This window comes from Cryptotermes secundus, unplaced genomic scaffold (assembly GCF_002891405.2).
Source record: "Cryptotermes secundus unplaced genomic scaffold, Csec_1.0 scaffold596, whole genome shotgun sequence".
NCBI classification, from domain to species: domain Eukaryota; kingdom Metazoa; phylum Arthropoda; class Insecta; order Blattodea; family Kalotermitidae; genus Cryptotermes; species Cryptotermes secundus.
This window is the reverse complement of record NW_019738355.1, coordinates 111,855-136,695: the sequence shown is the minus strand read 5'-3', so window position 1 is coordinate 136,695 and position 24,841 is coordinate 111,855. Positions and strand designations below refer to the sequence as shown.

At 39.3% G+C, this 24,841-nt stretch overlaps 1 protein-coding gene across 1 annotated transcript in view; it reads left to right on the top strand.

Moving 5' to 3' along the window:
• LOC111870827 (ankyrin repeat domain-containing protein 17) overlaps positions 1 to 24,841 on the top strand; it is a gene marked incomplete in the record, with an annotated part of 91,356 nt that overhangs the window by 41,039 nt on the left and 25,476 nt on the right. Inside the window, 12 exon segments of the mRNA XM_033754013.1 lie at positions 1,683 to 2,009; positions 3,692 to 3,871; positions 4,814 to 4,977; positions 6,117 to 6,318; positions 8,374 to 8,704; positions 11,030 to 11,162; positions 13,527 to 13,652; positions 15,472 to 15,784; positions 16,912 to 17,485; positions 20,586 to 20,708; positions 22,461 to 22,631; positions 24,704 to 24,841. Of these exon segments, the coding sequence (XP_033609904.1) occupies positions 1,683 to 2,009; positions 3,692 to 3,871; positions 4,814 to 4,977; positions 6,117 to 6,318; positions 8,374 to 8,704; positions 11,030 to 11,162; positions 13,527 to 13,652; positions 15,472 to 15,784; positions 16,912 to 17,485; positions 20,586 to 20,708; positions 22,461 to 22,631; positions 24,704 to 24,841 (2,782 nt within the window).

Genomic DNA, 24,841 nt, shown 5'->3' with positions numbered 1-24,841 from the left:
GTGCCAAGTAGTCTTAGCTGGTCATTTACAGTTATTGAGAAAAAATATATATTTGAAATATTTTATCAATGTCAGCTGTTGATACAAAATCACATTTTGAAGACAGAAGAATTAATAATATCATGTCTTCTGTTATTGATCATGATGATGCTTCATATTGCATCATGTATAACATTGTTTTTCCAGTATTCTTGAAACCAGACTTGGATATATTCATAACCTGCAATAATAAACTAAGAATTCATCTACCATTTGTGGAACAGGGTTTGAAGTTAATTCATGACTGGCGACGCAATGTATAAATCAAACTCAAATTCTCACACTTCCTACCATTCAAGGCATAAAGATTTTGGCAGCCTTATTTGTGCATGTAGAATTCACATGTGAAAATGCACATTAAGGTATAAGTCTCAAATGACAAGGATAACTCATTTGGTGTAGCAACAGGCTGCAGGCAGGATGGCCAGAAATCAATTCATGGCAAGGGGTAAGAAATTTTTCTGTACTCCACAGCATCCAGACTGGCTCTGGGGCCCACCCAGCCTCCTATTCAGTTAGTACTGGGGACTCTTTCCCTTGAGGGGAGGTAAAGTGGCTCAGGTGTGATGGTGACCACCCACCATCATCAAATGCTGAGGTCGAGAATGATGTACCTCCACCCCCCCCTTCTTCATGGAATGGTGCTAAATTATTTAAGTACAGGAAGAACTTTACATTTACTTCGGTTTCAAGTGGCACTTTCATTTCCTTCTGGTTTCAATGAGACTTAGATTTTGTTAAGAACAGTCTTATACAGGACTGTAATTGTTTGATTAAGGATACTTAAACTTTACAGGCAGGTAGCTTTGTCAGAATCATCTTTTTTGTAACAATTTTGTGCATGCAGAAGTACCGAAGTTTGGAGTGTGAGTCAGTGAATATCAGCATTTTGTTTGCAGTCACACTTCAATGAATGAGTGGGCAAAAATTTCTGTAACTGCACTCATTCCCATATTTAACGATCCCTCATATACTCTCTGCTGTCTGCTCAAAACAGTATTGGCTAGCCGTCATGTTTCCAGATATATATGTATATGTTTTACATGTTTTATATTTTGTATTTGTGAGTTCTGTTCCATTACCACATGTTCTTGTCTGTGCTCTGACCACTTGAGCTTGTGATCACACATGTCACTGCATGATCCACAAATGACTGTAGAAGATTTGATACAGCAGTGATGTGTTCTTTAGTTTGCACTGGGGTTTCACACATTACATACAGATGGGGCCAGGAGATATCACGTGCTATTGGAACTATAGCTGTAGATATGAATTATTGGATATACAAAGTTTTCCTGAATTGCGTGTGTATGGAAGCATTTTTGGACATAAAATACAAAACAACTTCAGTGGACCTTGCCCTAAAACTCCTTTATTTACGACTCAGTATAAGGACACACTGTAGAAATATTTCTACAGTGTGTCCTTATACTGAGTCCACTGTATTGATTACATGTACACACTGGCAACTGTGATTTTAAAACCATTTTGTGTTGCCCATTTATACACATAATACCTCTACACTCTTTGCTAACTGAATAACTGTGCATGGGAGCGTGTAATTAAAATTAACATGCTTGTTAAGCCAATTCAGAGCTGAGATCCAAAATTTTTGTGGTAAAATTGTTGAATGTAACTTGCAGCATTTCCTGGTCAAGCATTACCACCATCTGAGCCGACACATGGAACTGTAGCGTCTCCAAGTGGCACAGCACAGTACGTGCAGCCTTCTTGCATGAACCACCAAGTTCAAGTGGCCACCCAGACAACAACAGACAAGAAAGGGGCAATGACAGCTTCGTCAGCAGGGCCCGGATCTGGCACTGGAACAGTCCCGGTGGGGAAGGGGAAGAAAAATCGCTATCAGTTCCAGCAGCGCCAGACTCAAAACCAACAAGTCCAACAGAATGCTGCAGCTTACAGCTCACAGAACATAACACAGCAAAACTATCAGACGGATCCTAACACAGGTTTATATCTTTAAGATTTAGAATGAAATTTAGTGTATGGTGTGGTACACAGTTTTGTTTAAAAATGCATGTATGTCACCAGTTATTATCTTCTAACACACTTACTTACTTACTCACTCATGGAACTGAGCCCTTCTGGAGGAGCCGCCAATTCTGCAGCTACTCAANGCAATAGCCACAGGAACGTTGCTGCAAGACAGGCATATGTAACGACGACTTAGCGCTCTTAAACGCGTGTGTCATTAAATACAGTCCTCCTGACAACAGGCCAGTGAAAAATCTAACAATCTACAGCAAAACCATCAATTATTATGGGCGTTATAACATACGTGTGCAGCTGGACGAAACATACACGTCGAACCCCCCCAGACGATTTAAATCCCTGACGAAACATACACGACGAACCACGGCAACGGGTTAATGTCAGAGACCAAGTTTCACACCCATACAGAACCACAGGCAAAATTATAGTTTTGTATATTATGATTTTTATGTTTTTGGACAACAGACGAGAAGACAAAAGGTTCTGGACTGAATTGTAGCAAGCATAACTCGAGTTCAATCGCCTCTTAATTTCCTCCTCAATCAGGTTTCAATCTGTTATGGTTGTTCCCAAATATCTGAACTGTGCCACATTTTCAAAACATCTGTTTCCTATCTTTATGTCATGATTTTGCCCTGCATTTTGGTGACGAGGCAGTAACATACTACTCAGTTAAATTCTTTAATAATATATTATCAGAATTTAAAGCCTTCAGCAATATTTCCTTTTCACATTGCACCTTCTTTCAGTATTTGAACTTGAAGAAAAAATATTTGTGAGATTTGGGATGCTATTTCAGTGTTTGAAATAGAAAAGGGTATAAAACTCTATATGGCCACGTGGATAAAGCTAATCTTCAGCACTGGTCTGTGTTAGAAATATATTACCACAGTAATGAATACCAAAATTTTATTTTATGCAACTTCTGAAATCCATAACCAGATCCATAAACTGTTCTGCAGAGCCAAAGTTACAACAGGTTCTGAAGACAAGTTTCTCTAATGATAGTTCTTGTTCTGAATGGTAGTTTAAAATTATTTTTCCATGAAAAATTTATTCTGTCCACAAGCGATTGTTCAAGCTGCAGTTGTGGTCCAAAATTTGAAAAGTTAAATTAAATGCTTTTTCATTGGCAGGCTTTTTGGCTCGTAAAACAGCCATGGCAAATTTTAACTGTTTGCTCTTGTTAAAGTGTCCAGGGCTTACATATTTTATTTGTTGACCATAATCTTTAAGGCTGTCAAGCTTTATAGCAGACATGATTTTTTATTTGTAAGGTTCAGATCTCATCTGGCCAGTAAGTCATGGTTTTCCATGGCTTTCCTTGGGCCTCGCAGGGTAATGCCTAGAAGAAAACTGACCACTTCCTGATTCTTTCCAAATCATGATGTATACTTATCTCCATATTTTAACTCAAAATAGTCTCTATAGTTGAGCTTCATTGAGTAACTACAAACTTAGCTACTTGTGTCAGGATTTTTGTCATGGTTTTTTTTTCCTTACACATTTCAGAATATTGTGGAAGTACTATACTTAAACAGGATTGAATTCAGGTCTGAAGGCAAGAGTTAATATACTATAATACCTCGTAGGATCAGAAAGGGAATAAGTGATGAGTAACTGAAGATCTTCTGTGCAGCTGTTGGGCAGTATCCTTCAAGTAGCCAGTATCCAGGCACGCAGTGTCCACAAGCTCCTTTCTCGTGCATGGATGTAGACTCTGAAACAGACAGCAATCATGACACTGCGCTCACATTGGCTTGTGCTGGAGGTCATGAGGAGTTGGTAGAACTGCTGCTGTCTCGGGGTGCTGACATTGGTAGGTATTCTGTATTCAACTCTGGACTTCGAGATAAATTCAGGAGGTGGTAAAGTGCTCAATGCAGAACTTATGAACAGTATAAGGTCTGAGACTTTTGGTGGTGCAGATTTATAATGTCTTGGGATATGGCACCACGTAGTCTAGTACACAGTCAGTATTTTGGAGTATGATAAGAGGCAATATGGGCCTCTGAACCATTGGTGGCCATCTCATGTATGTGTGTGACTGTAGATGGGGTTTGGATTGGTGAACGGAATTATTGACCACTTATACATATGACTCGGAAATATAAGCAGTTACAGCACTATCGCTGATCTACACAGTTTACACAACACTACAGCACATGTTAAGTCTCTGTCTTTTATGGTCTTCCCGAGTCATTCCTTGGTAACAGCTCTCAACAGTGGAGATTCTTAAGCTTCTATGCTCAGGTTGTTACTGTCTGGTGAATATCCCATAACTTAACTCATTGCTCCAACTCTCCTGGTTGCAACATGTTGGCACAGACCACATAGAAAACATTGTTCTTCTATTGTTGTGTTCATGTCCATTGTCCAGATGTTCTCCTGAGCGCTTTATTTGAAAATAATTTCTTTTACCAGAGTGTATTGCCACATATCACACCCATACAAGAGATTACTTCCAAAATTGTTTTGTGTGCGCGCGTGCATGCATGTGAGCAGTGTGTGGGTGCGCATGTGCACACACTGCTCACATGCATGTGTTACAAGCTTTAGTGTTTTGTGAAACAAATAGTGTGATAACAGTTTTAGCTGAATAATAATAATTTCCTGAATTTATTTTTCTTGTATAAATTATCAAGAAACTACCAAAATCCTTTATTTAACTGCACATTAGTATCAAGCTTATCTGGTTGCTGCATGTGTATGTTGTGAAATGTTATGTATTGTAGTTGTAAATTTATCATTTTTATTTCAGAACACCGTGATAAGAAAGGTTTTACCCCACTAATTCTAGCAGCTACAGCTGGTCACGAAAAAGTGGTAGAAATTCTCCTAACACATGGGGCTGATATTGAAGCTCAGTCAGAAAGGACTAAAGACACACCCCTCTCCTTAGCGTGTTCAGGTGGCCGATATGAGGTATGTTTAGTTTGTAGAACAGAATACTGTGTGTGTGTCAGTTTATACAGGATGATCAGAAATTCACATAACCTATCGGATTCTTCCCACAAGGGTAAAGTGGCTGGGAAACACATTACTTGCCTCCAATCTGAATGTATCAGCTTCCCCCCCCCCCGGCCGCAATTCATTAAATGTGTTAACACTTCTCTGTACACAGTCTGACAGTTAAAGATCGGTATATCAAGTTGTGGTTGTTAGCCTTGACATTCGTGTGGCTCTTAGTCACTGGATGCTTACAGTGAGACTGTGGGCAGCCCATGTGGGATATATGGAGGACACTGTGATTGTGGGTTAGGCTCTTTTCCCAGTATTTCTGTTATGTAGTTAAGTACCCCGTACTCACCTTCAGGACTGGCCTGTTTGAGGCTGCAGTACCAAGGGGATTGGCACTCCATTCCTGTTGACTCCATCATGAATACTGAAGTAATGTTTAATGTTGCACATCTGTTACTTGAGCTCACCTTCACAGTGAGTAGATTTTGCACACAGCTGTTACATCTTGGGGATCCCCCAGGAACATGTATTCCTGCCACTGTCACACTCAGTATTCTAAAGAATGAGCAGATTTACACTTTGTACTCTGAACGTGATATTGTTGAGGGAAATAACTTAAGAATGATGAGATGAGTAGGACATGTAGCATGTATGTGGGAAATGTGGAATATGTTTAAAATTGTTGTTGGGAGACATAGGTGTTGATGGGAAGATGATATTAAAATGCAGCTTAGGTCAGGTCTTGAGGATTATGCTTACATTCCTGCTGCAGTCAGTAACAGGAGAACTGTGATATGTATAGAAATATTTAATGAGTGTAGGCAAGCAAAATTTGTAGGTTGCATGTGGTTTTAATGTATATTTCCAGAGCCTTGTCTTATCAAGTTGGTAATTAAGACATTAATTCAGTTTAAATGCCTTGAAATGGGATCCATTGACAGGCTTTTTGTTGTCATTATGATGGACTTTTATATTTTATTAAACAAGGAATTTTCTGAACAGTTTTAATAACGAGATGCTGAGAGAAGGCAATGCAGTCAAGTAAGTGCTTTTACAATTAACAGGTTATGTTAGATGGAAGTCACATTTTTATATTTTGTCAGGTTGTGGAGTTGCTGCTAACACGAGGAGCAAATAAGGAGCATCGCAACGTGTCCGACTACACTCCTCTCAGTCTTGCTGCTTCAGGTGGCTATGTGAACATCATAAAACTTTTGTTAGCACATGGAGCCGAGATTAACTCAAGAACAGGAAGTAAACTTGGCATTTCACCCCTCATGTTGGCAGCAATGAATGGCCATACAGGTAAATTTTACTTTTTTTGTTGTTGTAATATGAAACTTTGGAGGTGCACAACTATTCTGTATAAAGGTCTGCTACCAGATTTTGCTTCACACTGGATTACAGGTAATTGCTGGCTCATCTGTAGGATATTAAAGTTGAACCATTTCCACTCATCTACTAGAGTATGCTCATTCCAAGATTGCTCTTGATACTGCAGTCAGACAATGACTGTCTTTGTTTCTGTTCACTCATTTCTTGAGGAAAGAATGTATGTGTCAGTGGCAGGCAGGTTGTGCTATCTGATCTGTGTCTTAACACATTGTGGATTTAGTGGAGTACAGTTTGTGTGGACTGGCCATTCTTGCATTGGATGTCTCCTTGGGAATGAAAACAGTGTAACAGTAATAGACTGATCATTTGGGGACAGAAGTATCCATTGGAGTATGGAGAAAGGAATTGCACAACACTTTCCTTGAAAAATTATGAAAAGGTATATATTTTCACCAGAAGTGTAAAATGGGGGAACAAAAATTGTGTCTGAAAGTTGTGCATAAAATATGTGAAAAATGCTTTTCAGAATATTGATATTAGGAAAATTATGGCTGCTTAAGATTTTCCATTCTTTTCAACATAATTTGAAACTCTGCCATATGTTGTAGCTTACATATCCCCACGTTGACAATTTACATCAGTGCTTATTATTACTTTTCTAAGACAATAAGACTACAACAAAAACTCCTTAATTGTACTGAATGCGATAAGGCACCCAACATGGGAAGTTCCAGTGACATTAACCATTTATTTTTACTTTTTTCATTCATCTCTATTCTCTCGATTTCCTAAAAGAGTTGCTTGCGTTTTCTGGTTAAGGGTCAGTCCCTTTTGATACAAGAATATGGGGAAGCAAAATTATGAAAAAACAAGAATCCTGATGCTGTCAAACAGCACAGTAGAATGTAGCAGCAACAACTTGTAATTGGCTGGCTGGTTATATGCAAGCAGGAATGACAGAAATATTAGTATTACAACAGACAGTGAATTTGTGAAGGAGGAACATCATAACATTGGTGTGTTACAAGCAGTGCATGCTAACATCTTATGCTATTATTGGAGGATTCTGGATTCTTGTAATTATGTTGTGGGCTACATGAGACCAAATAATCACTAGGAACATGACGGCACAACTTTTTTCTCTTAATTTTTCTTTCCCTTTCTTTAAAGCAGCCATGCCAGGAGACAGCAATTTACTAAGAAGACTTAATGAATAACTTTAACATGCACATATTTTGTTCCTGAGTAACACTGCTGAAATGAAATGTTGTTTAGTAACAATCAGCTATGTGCATGAACCACTGAATAACTTTCATACATTCTTCTCAGTTGTGCTTGTTGTTTTCCTTGTTTTATTATGTGTTAATGTATGGTATTGTCTGCTAAAACCAAAACTTTGTTAACACTGAATTCACAATGGGAGGCATCGTTTTACAATGTTCACAATAATAAGATGTCATTTTCAACCACTCTTTTTGGGTTTGCCAAACAGTGGGCCAGAAAAGTGAAACCTATATGTAAACATCTTGATAGAATAATGCTATCCCCAAACTGGCACATGAAAAACAGTTGTGAAAGCAGAAAGATGTAAGTCAACTTCAGCACACTGCAGACTTGAACTGTGGATACAGGTATAAAAATGTGCACTGGTGGCCAGTCTGATCATGCAGTAGTAGAACACCTGCCAACAAAGTATCACCTCCAGTATACATATGGCAGTAAATCAAGGTTTTAAATGGAAAATGTTTTAATTTGAATAGCTTATACACTACATATCGCTTTAAAAATATTTTGGGATTGATTTTAAACTCAGTATTTTTAGTTTTGTTTGGGGAATTCACTTCTGGGCTGCACTGGCTACAAGTAATATGATGGTACTTTACTTCCATGCACATTATGTGCTCACTATAGGAGCTTGGTGATTGATCTTGCTCAGATGTTGATGCCTGGCTGGTGATGACCTCTGGTCATTATTTGATGTATCACACAAGATGCTTGATCTGTTCTTATGTTTGTACATTTCAGCTGCTGTGAAGCTGCTGCTGGATATGGGTAGTGATATCAATGCCCAGATTGAAACAAATCGGAACACTGCTCTTACACTCGCTTGTTTCCAAGGAAGGCATGAAGTGGTCAGTCTTCTGCTCGATAGGAAAGCAAACGTAGAGCACCGCGCAAAGACTGGTTTGACACCACTAATGGAAGCTGCAAGTGGTGGTTATGTGGAAGTGGGTAGAGTGCTCTTGGATAAAGGTGCAGATGTGAACGCACCTCCTGTTCCTTCATCACGAGACACTGCACTCACCATTGCAGCTGACAAGGGACACTGCCGATTCGTAGAACTCTTGCTCTCAAGGTATTTTGAATATCATGTAGTTTAAAAGTGCTTTTAGTATTGAAAAATTATCCATTATGGTGAGAGACATTTATGTTGCTTTTCCATTTCCTTGTGTGAAGATTGACTGATTCCTACTTAGTAAATCTGGGTGGCACCACTATAAAATTGAAAACAGGTGGAAGAGATGAAGCTGCTAGAAGAATAATGTATTACTGTCATTAGGACTCCCACCTTAAATTCATGTTCAGTGCCTTATTTTATTTAGTACAGTCAAAGAATAAAGGTAGAAAAAGGTAAAGTTGCACCTATGCTTAACTAATTAAGCACTACGCCATTTAGACATATGGGAGAGTGGATGTATAGATGCATGTTTTCTTGACCTTGGCACTAGTTGAAGGTGAAAGGTTAGGTTCAACCACTGGCTGCTTTACCCCTGGGAAAGAGCCCACAGTACCCATTGTGTAGGAGGTTGGGTGGAACCCAGAGCTGGTCTGGTGGTCTGGACGATTGGAGAAACAAAAATCGTTGATCCTACTGGGACTTGAACTCCGACTCCTCAATCATCCAGCCCGTAGTCAGTCGCTATACTGACTACGCTATCCCAGCTGCTATAGTCAAGGATTTCATATGTTAAATTGGCCACAGTGAGTAGTGACTTGGAAGTATATCAGATGTCGCAAAGTACGAGTATAAGAGTTAAACAGCTGACTTCAAAATGGACGATGTAAACAACATAAATTGAAATCATGCTTTTTTCTTACACAGCAGCTTTTTTCTCATTTTTATGCGGCCATAATACTCCTGCCCACAATCAGACATAAAATTATACTCTGTAAAGTAATATTTGCATATTTTTTTGTGTTATAACTTTGGGACAAAAATGTTTAAAGTAGTACATAAATTATATGACTACACTGCTGTCCAAAAAGTATCTGACTTTATTTATTTCCGCTGTGAGTAATGGCCAAAGGGGTGGGGAAACTGAGGGTAGTGGTAGAAGGGACTTATATGCGCATGTGTGATTTTTTGCTGACTTGCAACACCGCCGGATGTGTCTGTTGTTGCCAGATAGTGAAGTGGTGTAACACGTGTTCGTCGCATTCTCGTTTCGCTCAACATGACAGAACGCTTGGAGCAGCGATACTGCATCAAGTTTTGTCAGAAACATTGGGGTACCCAAACGGAAACAACCTGCAAAATTCAGCAAGCTTTCGGCGATGATGCAATGGGGGGGGGGGTCACTCAAATTAAAGGGTGGTTCAACTGCTTTAAAGATGGCCGTATGTCTGCGGACAGTGACCAGGGTTCTGGGAGACCGTTAACGAGCCGAAATGCTGATGTCATTCAAAAACTGTGGACACTGATCATGGAGGACCGTCGTTTGACCATCTGGACAGTTGCTGATGAGGTTGGCATCAGCAGAGTTTCTGCAAACACCATTTTAACTGAGGATTTGGGCATGCAAAGAGTGGTAACAAAATTTGTGCCCAAGCTGCTTTTGCCAGAGCAGCAAAAACTCCACCTTGAGGTCGCACAGGACATGCTGGATGCGCCAACGGGGATCCTGAGTTCCTGAAGACTGTGATCACTGGTGATGAGTCGTGGGCATATGGATATGACTTGGAAACCAAGGTCCAAGTCACAGTAGAAGCATCTGACATCCCCGAGGCCCAAAATATCACGACAGGTTTAGAGCAATGTGAAGGTGATACTGACTGTTTTTTTTTTCAATTACTGTGGTGTTCTGCATCATGAGTACGCACCACTAGGCCAAACTGTCAATAAGAAATACTACCAAGAAGTTCTCCACCGTCTTTGTGATGCAGTTCAGTGCAAGAGACCAGACACACACCACTGGTAGCTGCATCATGACAATGCCCCAGCTCATTCATCACACCTCATCCAGGGTTTCCTGGCCAAGCACGGCATTCCGCAGGTTTGCCAGTCTCTCTGCTCTCCTGACATGTGTCCTTGTGATTTCTGGCTGTTCCCAAGATTGAAGACACCACTAAAAGGCTCCCGTTTTGACAGCCACGAGGACAACATTCAGAACGTGACAGCGCAGCTGCATGACATTCCAAAACAAGCCTTCCAGAATTGCTTCCAGCGAAGGAAGGACCACTGGACTAAGTGTGTGGAGTCACAAGAGGCCTCCTTTGAAGGGGATTAGGTATTGTAGCCACCCAGATACAGAACTTAGTTTTCCCGACCCAAGGTCGGATACTTTTTGGACAGAGTAGTAAATGTTGTTTTACATCCTTAACAGTTGAATGGATTTATTGTGATGACATCTCCATTGGAACTAATTTTATTGATCTTTATATCTCATGTTACTGTTTTCAGGGGTGCCCAAGTGGAAGTGAAGAACAAGAAAGGCAATTCTCCATTGTGGTTAGCTGCAAATGGTGGCCATCTAAATGTTGTTGAACTCTTATACAATGCAGGGGCAGACATTGACTCTCAAGATAACAGAAAGGTACTTTTTTCCTGAGACCACTATAGTGTTTTAAGAAGTTATAAAAATGAAGCAAGTTGTTCTTAAATACAAGTTGAAACTGCTGAATCATCTTTAAGACATGTTTTCAGAAAATGTTTGCAGTGCTTTATAGGTCCAGAGCACAGCTTATGCAGAAAATCCTTACATCTGGTTTTGAAATATTTGTGTAATTATCAAGATAGTGTTCTAAATTGTAACTGAGGATTGGGGCCTAATTTTTAGTTATTGAGTAAGAAGGTGGAGAGCAACTATTAGTATCTCAAAGACTGTGCTTCATATAGGTAGCTAATGAATGATGAAGCTTTTTCCATCTTGTTTCATTAACCTATTTGCATCACGAAACATTTGTAGATAGTGCTTGTATCATTGGCATATTTTTATGGAAAAAAAGCAAAACCCTAATACAGTGCATATGGATACTGATTAGAACTGTTCGCTCCTGATGTTAATACAATATGTGAAGTAACAGAAAGCCATGTTAGAGCAAAGATAACATTTGCAGCTTCATGAAATATCAAGGTTGGTGAACAGACACTGCCACACATTTATGTGCTCTTGGTAAAACAGGCCAGTTTCACAAACTGGTTAGATGGTTAATGAACACAATTCTTGCATGTGTGTCATTTACTATTCCATTTTTCTGAACCATTTGACTCACACCTGCAGGAGACATGTTTAGCAGGTGCAACATTAATACAAAGTTCTTGGTGGTTTTACCATATGAATGGTGCTGATGGAACACCTGGTCTTGAAGAACAGTCCAACGGTAAGAAAACTGTCTTCGATTGTCCCCTTGATCTTGAAAATTGTAAATTTGATTCCCTGTGCAAGTGATGTTTTGCACTTGCCCCACTGGAAGGGTATGTTTTACAATCCATTCCAGACTCTGTAGGACTCCTCCTGTGTGTAACGACAATTACCATGTTTTTATATCCCTTGCTTGGTATATTACCATTTTATTGTTAGTTGGATTGCAGGCTTTCAGAGAATCCTTCTGTCTCACTGTTCATAACCAAGTGACTGAGCACTGTTCTAGCACCAGTATTTATAGTTTGGGGCTGCAGCATAGTGGGGGTTCTGCATTCTCATTGGTGAATGTGAGCCCAGCAGTAAGGCATATTAGATTTTGGCCTTGTTTCAGAAATAATTTCCTGTTAAATCTTGTGCCAAAGGAACATGATATGATGGATGAGATCATAAAAAGAACAAAATCAAGGCTGTTGCATCTAGACTGAGCAGTTGCTGATGGCTTAGTATTTCTGTGGCATGCCATTAGTTGCTTCATTATTTATAGTATTGTAGCATGTAATACTATTGCTATGCAACGATGACAAGAAGGAACTTGCATTGCTTGGTAGTGGCCAGTAAACACATCAGTGATATCCATGCAGTTGCTAGGCAACTGCACATAACAACAATAGAAAATCCATTGGGAGCAGTATTTTCTGTTGGGTTCACGTTGAGGCTATAGAGCTAGGACCCCAGGGTAGCTGAGTTCATTTAATTTGTGGGATATTTGCCAGACAGTAAAGATGTGAGCACAGAAGCTGGAGAATCTTCACTATTAAGATCGTTTACTAGGAAATGACTAGTGAAACAAACTGAGAAGACTTAGGGTGTAGTGATTTGTGAAGTGTGGAAATCAGTGTTACTGTTATTGTTATTTGTAGTTAGAACCTGTAAGTAGGGGCACATGATAGCATAGTTGGTTGAGGCACTATGCTACAATCTGGAAGGTCGTGGTTTTGAGTCCCGATGAGGCGGATTTTTTTCAGTTGACCTAATCCTTCCAGCCACACTATGGCCCTGGGGTCAACTCAGCCTGTAACAGAAATGCGTACCAGGAATGTTCCTGGGGGTAAAGGGTGGCTGGCACGTAAGGCTGACAGATTTGCTGCCATCTATGAGCCAGTTGTCTAGAAAATGTGAGCCTCAGTGTCTCACAACTGTGTGGGCCTTCATGACCTGTTAACAGGGATAGCTTTACCTTTTGCCTCTTACAGCTTTTAAGTGGTTGATGAACCTATTCACCAGTCCATACCCCTTTTATAGTCACTCATATGTGTGTGACAAACTGCTATGACTTTAAACTTCAGATTACAATGGTATTTCAGTCTGAAGTAACTGGAAAGTTTACAGGCTTGAATTTTAGAAACCTAAAATATCAACCCTGAAATGTAACCTCCCCCTCCTCAATTTTTACATTAATTTCATGGAAAAATGTCTTTCTTCTTTTAATTTTGTACAGAATTTTTGAAAAGTATTGCCATATAAGCAGGAGTGTACCTGTAGTGGAACTGGAGTGCTACCATCTCTCTTCTGTATGACTGATTATATTTACAGGTGTCATGTTTGATGGCTGCCTTCAGGAAAGGGCACATTAAGGTAGTTAAGTGGATGGTGAATCATGTCACACAATTTCCCAGCGACCAGGAAATGACCCGATACATTTCAACTGTCAGTGACAAGGTATGGTGGTATTATGATTACTGATAGTCATTCCTGTATTTTGTTCATTCCAAACTGTATCTGAACCCACATCTTTCTTCCCAATATCAAGGACCCATAATTCTTATATAGTTGACATGGTTGCATTTGTTCAGAAATTTATGTACTGTGGAAAGTGGACTGAACAGTGTCTGTTTTAAATTGATCATTTTCTGCATACATAATTATTATAAATGCACATATTTGTGTTACTTTTGTTATCTCATTACAAACACTGAGAGAACTGAGCGAGCTGGCTCAAGCGGTAATCTGCCTGGTTCCATTCTTGGCTAGGGCACCAGCTATCCAGACTGCAGATTTTCATGGTTCTCTTCAGTCCCTCCAGGTAAATTTTGAGGATGGTAACTTAAATTAGGCTGCCACTGTTTTCAAATTCATTATTATCCAGTTATTCAAAATATGTTTTCTGGGATACTGACAGTGTTAAATAGGCCAAAGATAAACGGATACTAACAGCAGAAGCTAAGTGTTCAGCACTGTTAATACCAAAGCCATACGATAATTTTTTAACCAGTGATTTTGCTAGCCTGTAAATTAATATGATCTTTATGGTATTATATTCTGACCCAGCAGTGCCTAAGTGACAGATTATAATAAAATACATGCCATGCTTGTTGATTTGTTAATATTATGGCAGTATATCTGCTGCTAAGGCTAAGTGTTAATTGACTCAACAGTGCTATAATAATGACTGATGATAAAGGATGTAAAATGTCGCCATGGCCAACCGGAAGGGTAAAGAAAACCACAAAGACTTTCACCCAGAATATATGATCCCCAGCCAGAATTTGTATTGGATACTTGTGAGTTGGATGTGGTCCACCCTGGTGAGATTTATTTTCCTCTGTTCATTGATTTTACCATCCCGTAACTTAATGAAAATTAAGTGTTTGTGTGAGGGGGTGGGGGACTTCCAGTTACTCCAAGCAGTTAGGCCATTGCTGGGTCTGTTGTGCACCCGTCCCCAGTACTAAGTCAAAACCTTGCTGATGTACTCTGTCCTTGCCGACACAAATATCTCTATTCTGTGCCTAGGCAAAGCTGGACTTTGACACAGTGTTTGATAGGATTCCTCTTCCATATGTGAGTGTACACCAGCAAAAGGGAAGCATACGATAATTAAAACAAATATGAAATACACTACAGAAGATAAATATTAAACTCAAATATTTGCCTGCATTATAACTGAAACTGAGAGATTCTTTTGTAATTTTAATGAGTACAATCTTGCAACTCTGTAAGGTTGTGACACATTTTCTCTAAACTTGTGATTTAATTTGCCTTCTATAAAGTTCCAAGGGTTTTAAATCAAAGGATATTGAGGAAATATATTAAGCTAATAAAATTATGGAGAAGCTTTGTCTCGTTTGAAAATTATGGTTTCCAGTGAATTGATGTCTCATTTGTGCCACATATTTTTTAAGATAGCACGTCAGTAAAAATCATTTTTTAGTTCATTTTATGCTTCTACATCTACAGTGAACTTCCTTAGTATGTATTGAAATAAAGATGTTTGGACTTTGTGACAAGTCTGTATATGCATACCAGTTTTTTCAACACCCAGCATAATTTTACATTTCCTTCCACTGTTTTATTTCCCAACTAATTCCACCATGTAATTTGTAAACTTTAAAAAAATTAATTTCCCATGTTTTAAATTGAATGCATCTAAAATTTTGATACATAATATAATATTTTAACTTGGTGATTTTATATTCACAGTTTCTGTGGTCTCCTGAAAAACGTTGTCTACAATATTTAATTCTATTTGTGTGTGCAGGAACTTCTCGAGAAGTGCCAGGACTGTGTGAAAACCATCAGAGCTGCAAAAGATCAGCAAGCAGCCAAGGCCAACAAGAATGCCAGTATACTTCTAGAAGAACTAGACATGGAGAAGACACGTGAAGAGTCCAAGAAGGCAGCAGCTGCAAGGAGGCGCGAAAGGAAAAAGAAAAAAAAACTTGAGAAGAAGGAGGAAAAAAGAAAGCTGCATGAGGAGAATAAAAAGAATGAAATCTTATATCAAGAGAATGAGCAGACAAACAAGAAATCCACTGAAAATGAAGTCGAAAGACCAGAGGAATGTGAAAGAGGTAAATAACAATACAAAAGAATGATACAAGTTTGGAAACTATTCATATGAATCCACCATTATTATGTGGGATGTGTTTTTAAAAGGGATTTTATTAATTGTTTTTTCTCTGGCCTTTATTAATTTGTATAAGCGAGTTGGGTTCATAACACAGAAAAGCAGAACATGTTCAGTGTTAAATATTTTACATTGCATTGTGATCTCTTCACGTAATAGGTGTTTCACAAGTTTTTGTCACTTATGTTGGAGAAAGAATGAGTAATGTTGACTTTTATTCCTGTTAGTGGTTTTCATACATTGCCAGTACACTGGGAATAATTTTGCAGTGACAGTAATGTCTTGAGGTTTAGTCTCATGTATTCAGTGTTCACCGTTCCTCACAGCCAAAGTCACAGCAAGACTATCAGGTGACAGGTGGCCACTACAGAGGCCAGTACAGTAGTGTCCAGAAACTGTCCATCTAACTTTGAATAGCATGAGCATAATGAGCAGGCCCCCTTCCTAATGATAGTAACTGTTCTCGGTAATTGACAAAGGGAATTTGTCAAAATCGTAATTTCTCACCATACCTAGGTACTTCTCATCCTTGAGTTTTCTTCAAAGAACTAAGGGCCTGTCACATCATGGTATGTCATTGCGCACGACTCGTTCACTTTTGATGAATCCTATTTTTGTTGTTGCATGAAGTGAGAATTTTGCCATGTTCTGGATGGTACAGCTATATGACTTTACTCATCCACTAATTTGGAATATGGCCTCATCAGAGAAAGCGGTGTGGGATCAGTGTTATATGTTCCATGAAATATTTTACAGCATTGGACACACAACACCTTGTAGTCCTGTACCATTGCCTTCACAACTTGCAAACGGTACAACTCTATGGCCAAGTCATGGTTGTCAGTTGTCATGCTGTCAATGAAACGGTTTTCTTGAAACTTCAGAATCGGTAGCCAGCATATAATCTTTCTGTGCTACAAATGTTTGTATCATTGTGAACATCCTGGGTCATCCAGTACATGAGTAGTTGAAATTGCATCATTATAATAACCCAAGAAGAAACAGACAGGTTTCATCATGTTCATTCATATAACTTCTTTAATATTCCATTTTGGTTTTATGTTTTTATAGAAGTGTCTGAAGCTCGTTGTGGAGGCAGTTCTCCCGGTGCTGACTCTCCTGTTCGGAATGGAGAACCAATGGACAAGGAGGAAGGAGATAGTGGAATTGATGCCAACAGTCAAGGTAGTTGTAGCAGTAATGACGTAAAGTCAAAAGAGAAGCGTAAAGACAAGAAAAAGAAGAAGAATAACATTACTGGTGGAGCAGGTTGCAGCAAGAGTGGCGATAAGGAATGCTCTTCTACTGTCTCGCCAGGCGTTGACACTGCTGTTAGTCGAACAGTGGTGCCAACAAGCAGCAAGCCCTGTGATGTCCAAGCACTTGCTGAGGCTAAGGACAAGCGAGGTCGCAGCGAGACAGATGTTACTGCCAGCCATTCCACCTCACAAGCTTCCAGTGAGAATAGCAGTATTGCTGTCAGTGGGGGCAAGCTCACCAGTCGGGGAATGGTAACCGGAGAGAGGAAGCTCAAAGGCCACCTTGTGTTTGAAGCCTCCAGACCACACCCAGCAGAAAGGGAAGATTTTGAGGCAACTGGCAATGAGACATATATACCTGCTACAAAAGGAAAAAAGACTTACATGTAAGTTTGCCAGTTACACACAACTTTGACATCACATGACATGCATGGTTCCACTGGTCATGCCTTTGTTAAATATGTGGTGCTATCCGAAAGTTCCCGAAACATATTAATAAAAACTATTACATCTTACCTGGATCTCATTCTGCACCATCACCTTCAAAGTAGTCCCCTTGGGAGTGCATACACCGATCCCAGCATTTCTGCCACTTTTGAAATGCATCCTGGAAGTCTTTCTTTGTTAGGGTGTTTAGTACCGTCTGCGTTTCCGCTTGAATTTCCTCAACTGTATCAAATCTTCGCTCCTTCAACCTGATTTTCATCTTGGGGAAGAGAGAGAAGTCGCATGGAGCTAAGTCTGGCGAGGACGGTGGGTGGGGAACAACTGCCATCTTGTTTTTAGCCCAAAATTCCTGCACAATGCAAGCCATATGCGGTCATGCGTTGTCATGGTGGAGTACCCAGTCGTTTGTGCGCCACTTCTCTGGACGTTTTCTCCTCATGTCCTCCTTCAAACGCCTTAGAACATCGCGATAGAACTCTTAATTGACTGTCTGACCAGGAGGGATGAACTCCTTATGAACAATCCTGTCAGTATAAAAAAAAACAGATCAACATGAACTTAATGTTGCTCTTGACTTGTCAAGCTTTTTTTGGCCGAGGTGAAGAAGGGCTCTTCCATTACGATGATTGCTGCTTACTTTCAGGTTTCAGGGTCGTAGCCATAAACCCAACTTTCCTTACCAGTGACAACCTTCATAAGAAAATTTGGATCCTCTTGAAGCTGTTGTTGAAGTTCCCTGCAGACTTCCAAGCGATGCTGCTGCTGTTCATTTTGCAGCATTCATAGCACAAACTTCGCTGCAATCCTCATCATGTTCAGTTCCTCTGATAGAATTCGTTGACATGTACCATAACTTAGTCCCAAGGTGTTACAGAGGTCTTGGATGGTCAGTCTATGATCTTACAAAATCAGATCCCTAACTTTCGCGACATTTTCTGGTGTGGTGCCAGTTGATGACTGTCCCAGATGATCATCGTCATCAGTCGATGTTCGGCCATTTTTGAAACGCTTAAACCAGTTGCACGTTGTATCTGGCCCAAACTGTTGTCACCAAACGCTTACTTCAACATTTGGTGCATTTCTGCAGCGGTTTTCCCAAGTTTAAAACAAAACTTTATACATACATGCTGCTCTCTCAGGTCAGCCATTGCAAAACCGCAGACTCACGGAAACACAACAATGGAAATATGTTCACCAACAGTAAACCCAACCACTCAACTCGACACCGCTTGCCACACTGATTCAAGAAGGGTGTGTGGGGAGACACCTACCGGTATTTTGATGTACTCATAACCATTCGCTTGCAAAATTCAAGTTTCCAGAACTTTTAAATTGCACCACGTAGTTTTCCTTGATGTGCAGAGTTACAGTGTGGAGGCAGGTTGGAATGCCTACCCGTAAACCTGCAAGTTGTAGAAAGTGACAAAAAAGGAACTTGGGACCTGAGAGGCATAATTACAGGGAACTCATCCTCCAGGTTTTGGGTTGGATGCAAGGCTGACAACCTGGCTCTTTAAAAACATTATTGTTGGGAAATCCAATAAAATAGTGAAAACTGGAACAAATCTGGCAGAATCTTCAGAAGAAGGCTGTGGCTCCAAAAAGTGCTGTTTTGCTAATGACAACAGTGTATAGAAGCCATATAAGCCTAATTTTATGTTGATCCTATTTTATATGTGGTAGTTGGCTGTATTGCCAACATTTTAGAAATCCTTGCTGTTTCCATGTTGAAGGTGAAATGACTACCCACTGTCCATCACTGATACATTGTATATCTGCCATCTATGCACTGAGTGGTAGCCAATGACAGAAATATTTTAATACGAGAACATCATTCCGAGAAGGATACACAAGTAGTGCAAGTGCAGTGTATCAGTGAGGGCCATGGATTGTTCACTTTGCCTAGAAGATGGAGACAGTAGGGATATCTGAAATTCAGGAATGCAGCCAAATTGTTCCATTACACAAAACAGGATCAACATGAGCATCAGACCACTGCGAAAGCCTGATATTATGTCAAATTTTAGCCAATTGTTATTATTTCAGTGTGATTTTCTTATGTGAGAGCTGGGTTGGGTCAATCAGTGTACTGACTGTGCTACAGGCTAAATGACCAGGGTTTGATTGTGCAAGGGCCAGGGAATTTCTCTTCCCAAGTGCATCCACATCAGCTCTGGAACCCTTCCAGTCCCTTATCCCACTCACTTGCATCCACTGCAAAGATTAAGGTTGTGTTAGGTTATACTTCCACTGTACATCTTCATTGTGTGTAATTAAATTCATTGTTGCGAGAAGTCCATTTAATTCTCTGTATCAAGTGAGGAAAAGAAGCTGACATAGCATATGTTCATCTGAAGAGTTGCTGTTCACACTTCTTCATAAACCATAAATCATTTCACAGATTTTTTTTAATTCATTAAATTCATTATTCTGCTTTATTATACTGGTATGTGGAATTGTGAATTTTGTTCTTTTTATTAATACATTTTGAGTTTTGATGAATTATTGTTTATAAACAAGCTATGAGTAAGTCTAATGAACTACAAGCAACACGTTTTAGAATTTTGTTTGCTATGTTATGAAGTGTACTCTTTCTAGTCTTATAAAATGTACTTTAAATAAATCCCAATTCGAACTTAACTGTTTTGTTTCATGCAGTTCATTGTTTACAAGATTGATGTCCAAATATAGGTGTGATTAGCATCTGCAACTTCATTTCAAACTTCTTTCAGCATTGTGAATATTTAATGTACCATGATAAGAAATAAATTCTGACTCTGTTCGGTGTAATATTTGTAGTGCAGTTTGATTTGCAGTGTAGCAGAATAGCAGAAAATGCAATTCTGAAAATATCTGTGTTATATTTTATTAAACCTTTCCACTCTTTTAGTAAGCTCTGTAATTATTGTACTTTATATTAATGATGAATTATGCAGTAGTGCTGAATCAGCTATGAGGTTATTTTCATTGAACAAGGTTTGAAGCAACTGCAGTTGGTGTATCCTATTGCACTGGAGTTTTCTTTTTTTTTTTTTACAGAAATCATTTCTGTGAGGGAGATTCAAACTCGGGTTCATGTGCTGGCAAGAATTCGATGGTGTCTTCTACAAGTCCAAAACAGGGTGGCAAGAGAGAAGAGGGTTGGAAGGAGGTAGTTAGGAAGTAAGTTTTCCTTTTGTATTTACTGAAACTAAAACTTCAGAAGTTTTGGTTCAGCTTATATTTCTTCTTGATGTTTTACCATCGTACTTTCCTGTCTCCTACTCCGTAACAGAAACGTTTTAGCCTCATTTGATGAGTTTATAAATCTTGTAGCTTACTGTGTGTTTTTGGTCTTGCCCTTTTACATCTTCCAGTTGGCATACAGTGAGTTGTTTGTTTTGATCATTTTCAGACATTTTTCCCTAACTAGTCCAATTTGTACATCACTTTTATCTACTCAAAGTCAGATTTAAAAATCAGTTGTAAGACAGGTGAACATTTAAGAGAAAGTTGAAAGCTTTTATTCTCTTTATGTAGAAAATTTTATCAAAATGAAAAAATTCAGTATTCAGTTAAAGTAAATACGTAAACCTGAGAAATGTTAAGGCACTCTTAGGGGTATTGTTTACGTTGTGAAGTTGCAGAATATTCTAAAGTTGAATTGTGCCAAATTCATGAAGGAAAGTTATCTAGTGATAAAACAGCAATGAATGGGTGACAGTGGCCTCTTGATGATCATCCTAAGACTAATTACAGTAAGAAGTCACTAATTTGGACTAGTTGGGAGCAGACCCTTGTCCAAACTGGTGGAAGTACGAAGTACAGAAGTGCTACTGAAAATATGTTCAGGGAAGTTTTGAAATGGTCTTCACATGTTTATTTAGGCAATACAGCTTTATGTTGAAACGCAGATTGTGTGTCAGAAAATTAATTTATTTGTCATGAATTGTAAAAATGTGAGTTGTGACGTGAGCCTTAAAACATTTTAGGTAGCTTACATACTTAATATTATTGAGGCTGCATTTAAAGAATAAACTTATTTTGGTTCATATTCCTTTTTGTACTGTTCTTTTACTATATCTTGCCTCATTTCCCACAGCATTATCTGATATTTATTGCATCATGGGTTAAAATTCACAGAACTATTGATGGACTCCAAGCTTTGTTATGTCTCTGTTTGTGTACTATCTTGCGGCTGATTTTCTAGATCTAGAATGCTTGAACTTTAAATCTCTTTTAATATGGCCTCGATGTTTGATGTGAGGCCTAAGTGTATCTACTGTCATCTATGCTAATGCTACCCACTCTCAATTTGTGATCACTGATTGCAGCAATATGATGATGAAGGTCATTATGCGCAAAAAAGAAACGGTTTTCTGAATTTCTGCAAATTCCAAATTAGTGAGGTATCACCCTATAAGAAAGAGTAATGTCCTGGAAGAAACAAAATTGGAGACTATTTATGCACATGATAGGTAGGTAGGTAGGTAGGTAAGTAGGTAACGTTATCCCTGTAACAGGCCCTGAAGGCCCATAGGGTTGTGAGAGGTCGAGGCTCCCACATTTTCTAGACGGCTCACAGATGGTGGTGAGGCTGTCAGCCATATGCACTGGCTGCCCCTTTAGACCCAGGAATATTCCTGGTACTCATTTCTGTTAAAGAGTCGACCCCAGGGCTGTAGTGCGGCTGGAAGGATTAGATAAATTGAAAAAAAAAAAACACCTCATTGCGATTCTATCCCGTGACCTTCCGGCTTGTAGCATAGTGCCTCAACCAACTATGCTACTGAGTGCCCAGTTCATGAACGTGCATACCCATGAAAGGGTAAAACATTGTTTTATTCTTTTTCATGGGACAGATGAAGTTACTTTGTACTGGTAAAAATTATAAATTTATTTGCAATGTGTTGAGCATTCTAATGATTGGGGTAGGTATTTAAATTCCCCATTTAGGTCCAAGAAGGTGTCTGTGCCATTGAATGCAATAAGCCGAGTGATTGGTCGTGGAGGAAGCAACATTAATGCAATTCGAGGAGCCACGGGTGCCCATATTGAGGTGGAAAAGCAAAGCAAAGGACAAGGAGAAAGAATAATCACAATTAAGTGAGTATTAGAATTCTCGTATTTATAAATTCAGCATCTTCGTTCATGCCATCATAACAGATGTGTACCATGTATATCATATTGAATTGTGGCTTCCTATTTTATATGAAAGTCTTTAGGTGTTATCATGGGCCATGTATGTGTTTGACGTACACTTCTCCCCAATAACATTTGAAAGAATGGACAGAATTTTTCATGACTGAACATTTATGGTGCTGGAATATTTAATTGAATGCACTAAACATGGCTGTTCTCATGAACATTATCCAGAATCTTCATTGACTTCAGACCCAACTTTTCAGATGTTAGTGACTAGACATGGGGTGTCGGTTTGTGATTGGATTTGTTGAATTCTTACAAACTGTACCTACAATTACTTATAACCGTTTTGCTAGTTTATGCACTTTACACTTCACTACAGCATGCACTGTCTTCTGTGTCTTCACTAGGCACTGCCTGGTAACTGTGTAGATTCTTCAGCTTCCATGTTCCATGGTTCCTCTCCTTGCTGGCTGATGACTGTCTCACATCTCACTAAACTGAGTCTGAGTCTGAGTCTCATTTTATGACCGACGGTCAGTCGGCTAGTCTATCTTGGCATAGAGCTCCCATCTGGGGCTTGCGACCAGACCTTTATTACTGTTGGACAGTTATGGTCTTGTTTTTTGTGGGTGCCCTCTCTGATCAGAGGACATGTCTGTCTTTTGTATAAGCTGCTGGTCCTTGCCAGCGCAGACTTTCTCGGGTCCAAGACTCTTGGTACTCGAGACCATATATTGCTGTCTCAAATATGAGACTTCCCTTTTCATTGCCTCCTACGACTCGCAGGGTAACAGTGAAGGTATGCGAACCTACCTCCACACGGGCCTCTCACTGAACTCAGCTAGTGACGTCATTATATTTAGAAGACATCACTTCCACAGTTCTTTCATTGTAGTGTGTGTATTCATTGCTACAGAAACGTGTTTACTGATCCGTTCCCTAGCAACGGACGTCTATTCTGGCTATGCTATTTTGTGTTTCACATGTAATGTTACAGTGTCTTTTTCTATCTTCAGGTGTAAGGAAAGGAGTCCCCCCCCCCTTCATTTGGGCCCTTTAGAAAGAGGTGGACTCGATCACTGGATAATCCAGTGATCAAGTCAAATTGTGGAACATTAAGGGAACATACCGTAGAGCAAGGGTCTCCAAACTACGGCCACATCCGGCCCATGAAAGAATTGTGCAGAAATGCACCAATTGAACTAATTTTCCAATGAGTACTGGTAAATGTCATTCCGAGCTTATTGACCTGACATATTATACTGCAGTTCGATGGCTTAGCTGTGGAAAGGTTCTTTCGCGCTTCTTTCAGCTCAGGAATGAAATTGATATATTCTTACCGAGAAAAACCATCATGAACCACTTTTATCAGATACCGAGTGGCTTTGGAAATTATCATTTTTGCTCATCTGGTGAACCGTATTAACCATTTGAATTTAAAGTTGCAGGCTGAAAATAACTTAGTCTGTGATTTATTTGCACTTATCAAGGCATTCAGAGCAAAGTTGATACTTCTGGAAAGCCAAGTGAAAAACTGTAACTTTGTTCATATGCTATACTGTGCAGAGTAGCATAAGAAGGGTGAAGCTGAATTTCCTTCCTCATTTGCAAATTTGGTCATTTCAGATTTGAAAGAACAATTTCGGAAGCGATTTGGTGATTTGGATTCCAGTGCTCAGGAAATTAGATTGTTTCAAAATCCGTTTGACTGTGATGCTGCAGATGTCAAATTCAAATGGAAATTATTGAACTTCAGGAAAATTATCATATTAAAGACAAATACAAGGAAGGAAATTGGATCGAATTTTATAAATTTCTGGACTCTGAGCAGATAGATATGCATCAGGTTACTTGGATGTGGATGTGTTAAAACAGTTTCAGAACATACACACCCAGAGAGGATGTGGCTTGTCTCATGGTATTCAGAAGGCACAAAATAAGGAACAGTGTCATTTAGACTGTCTTCTTTAAAATTTCTGTTTGTAATGCTTCCCTCTCATTTATATTCATCTAAGTGTTCCCTATTTCAGGGGCTCTGCTGAAGCAACTCGCCAAGCTCACAACTTGATAGCTGCATTAATAAAAGATCCAGATGTAGATATACTTCAGATGCTACCAAAATCATCCAAGCTTGCTGTTGTGTCAGTATCGTCATGGGACAAATCTTC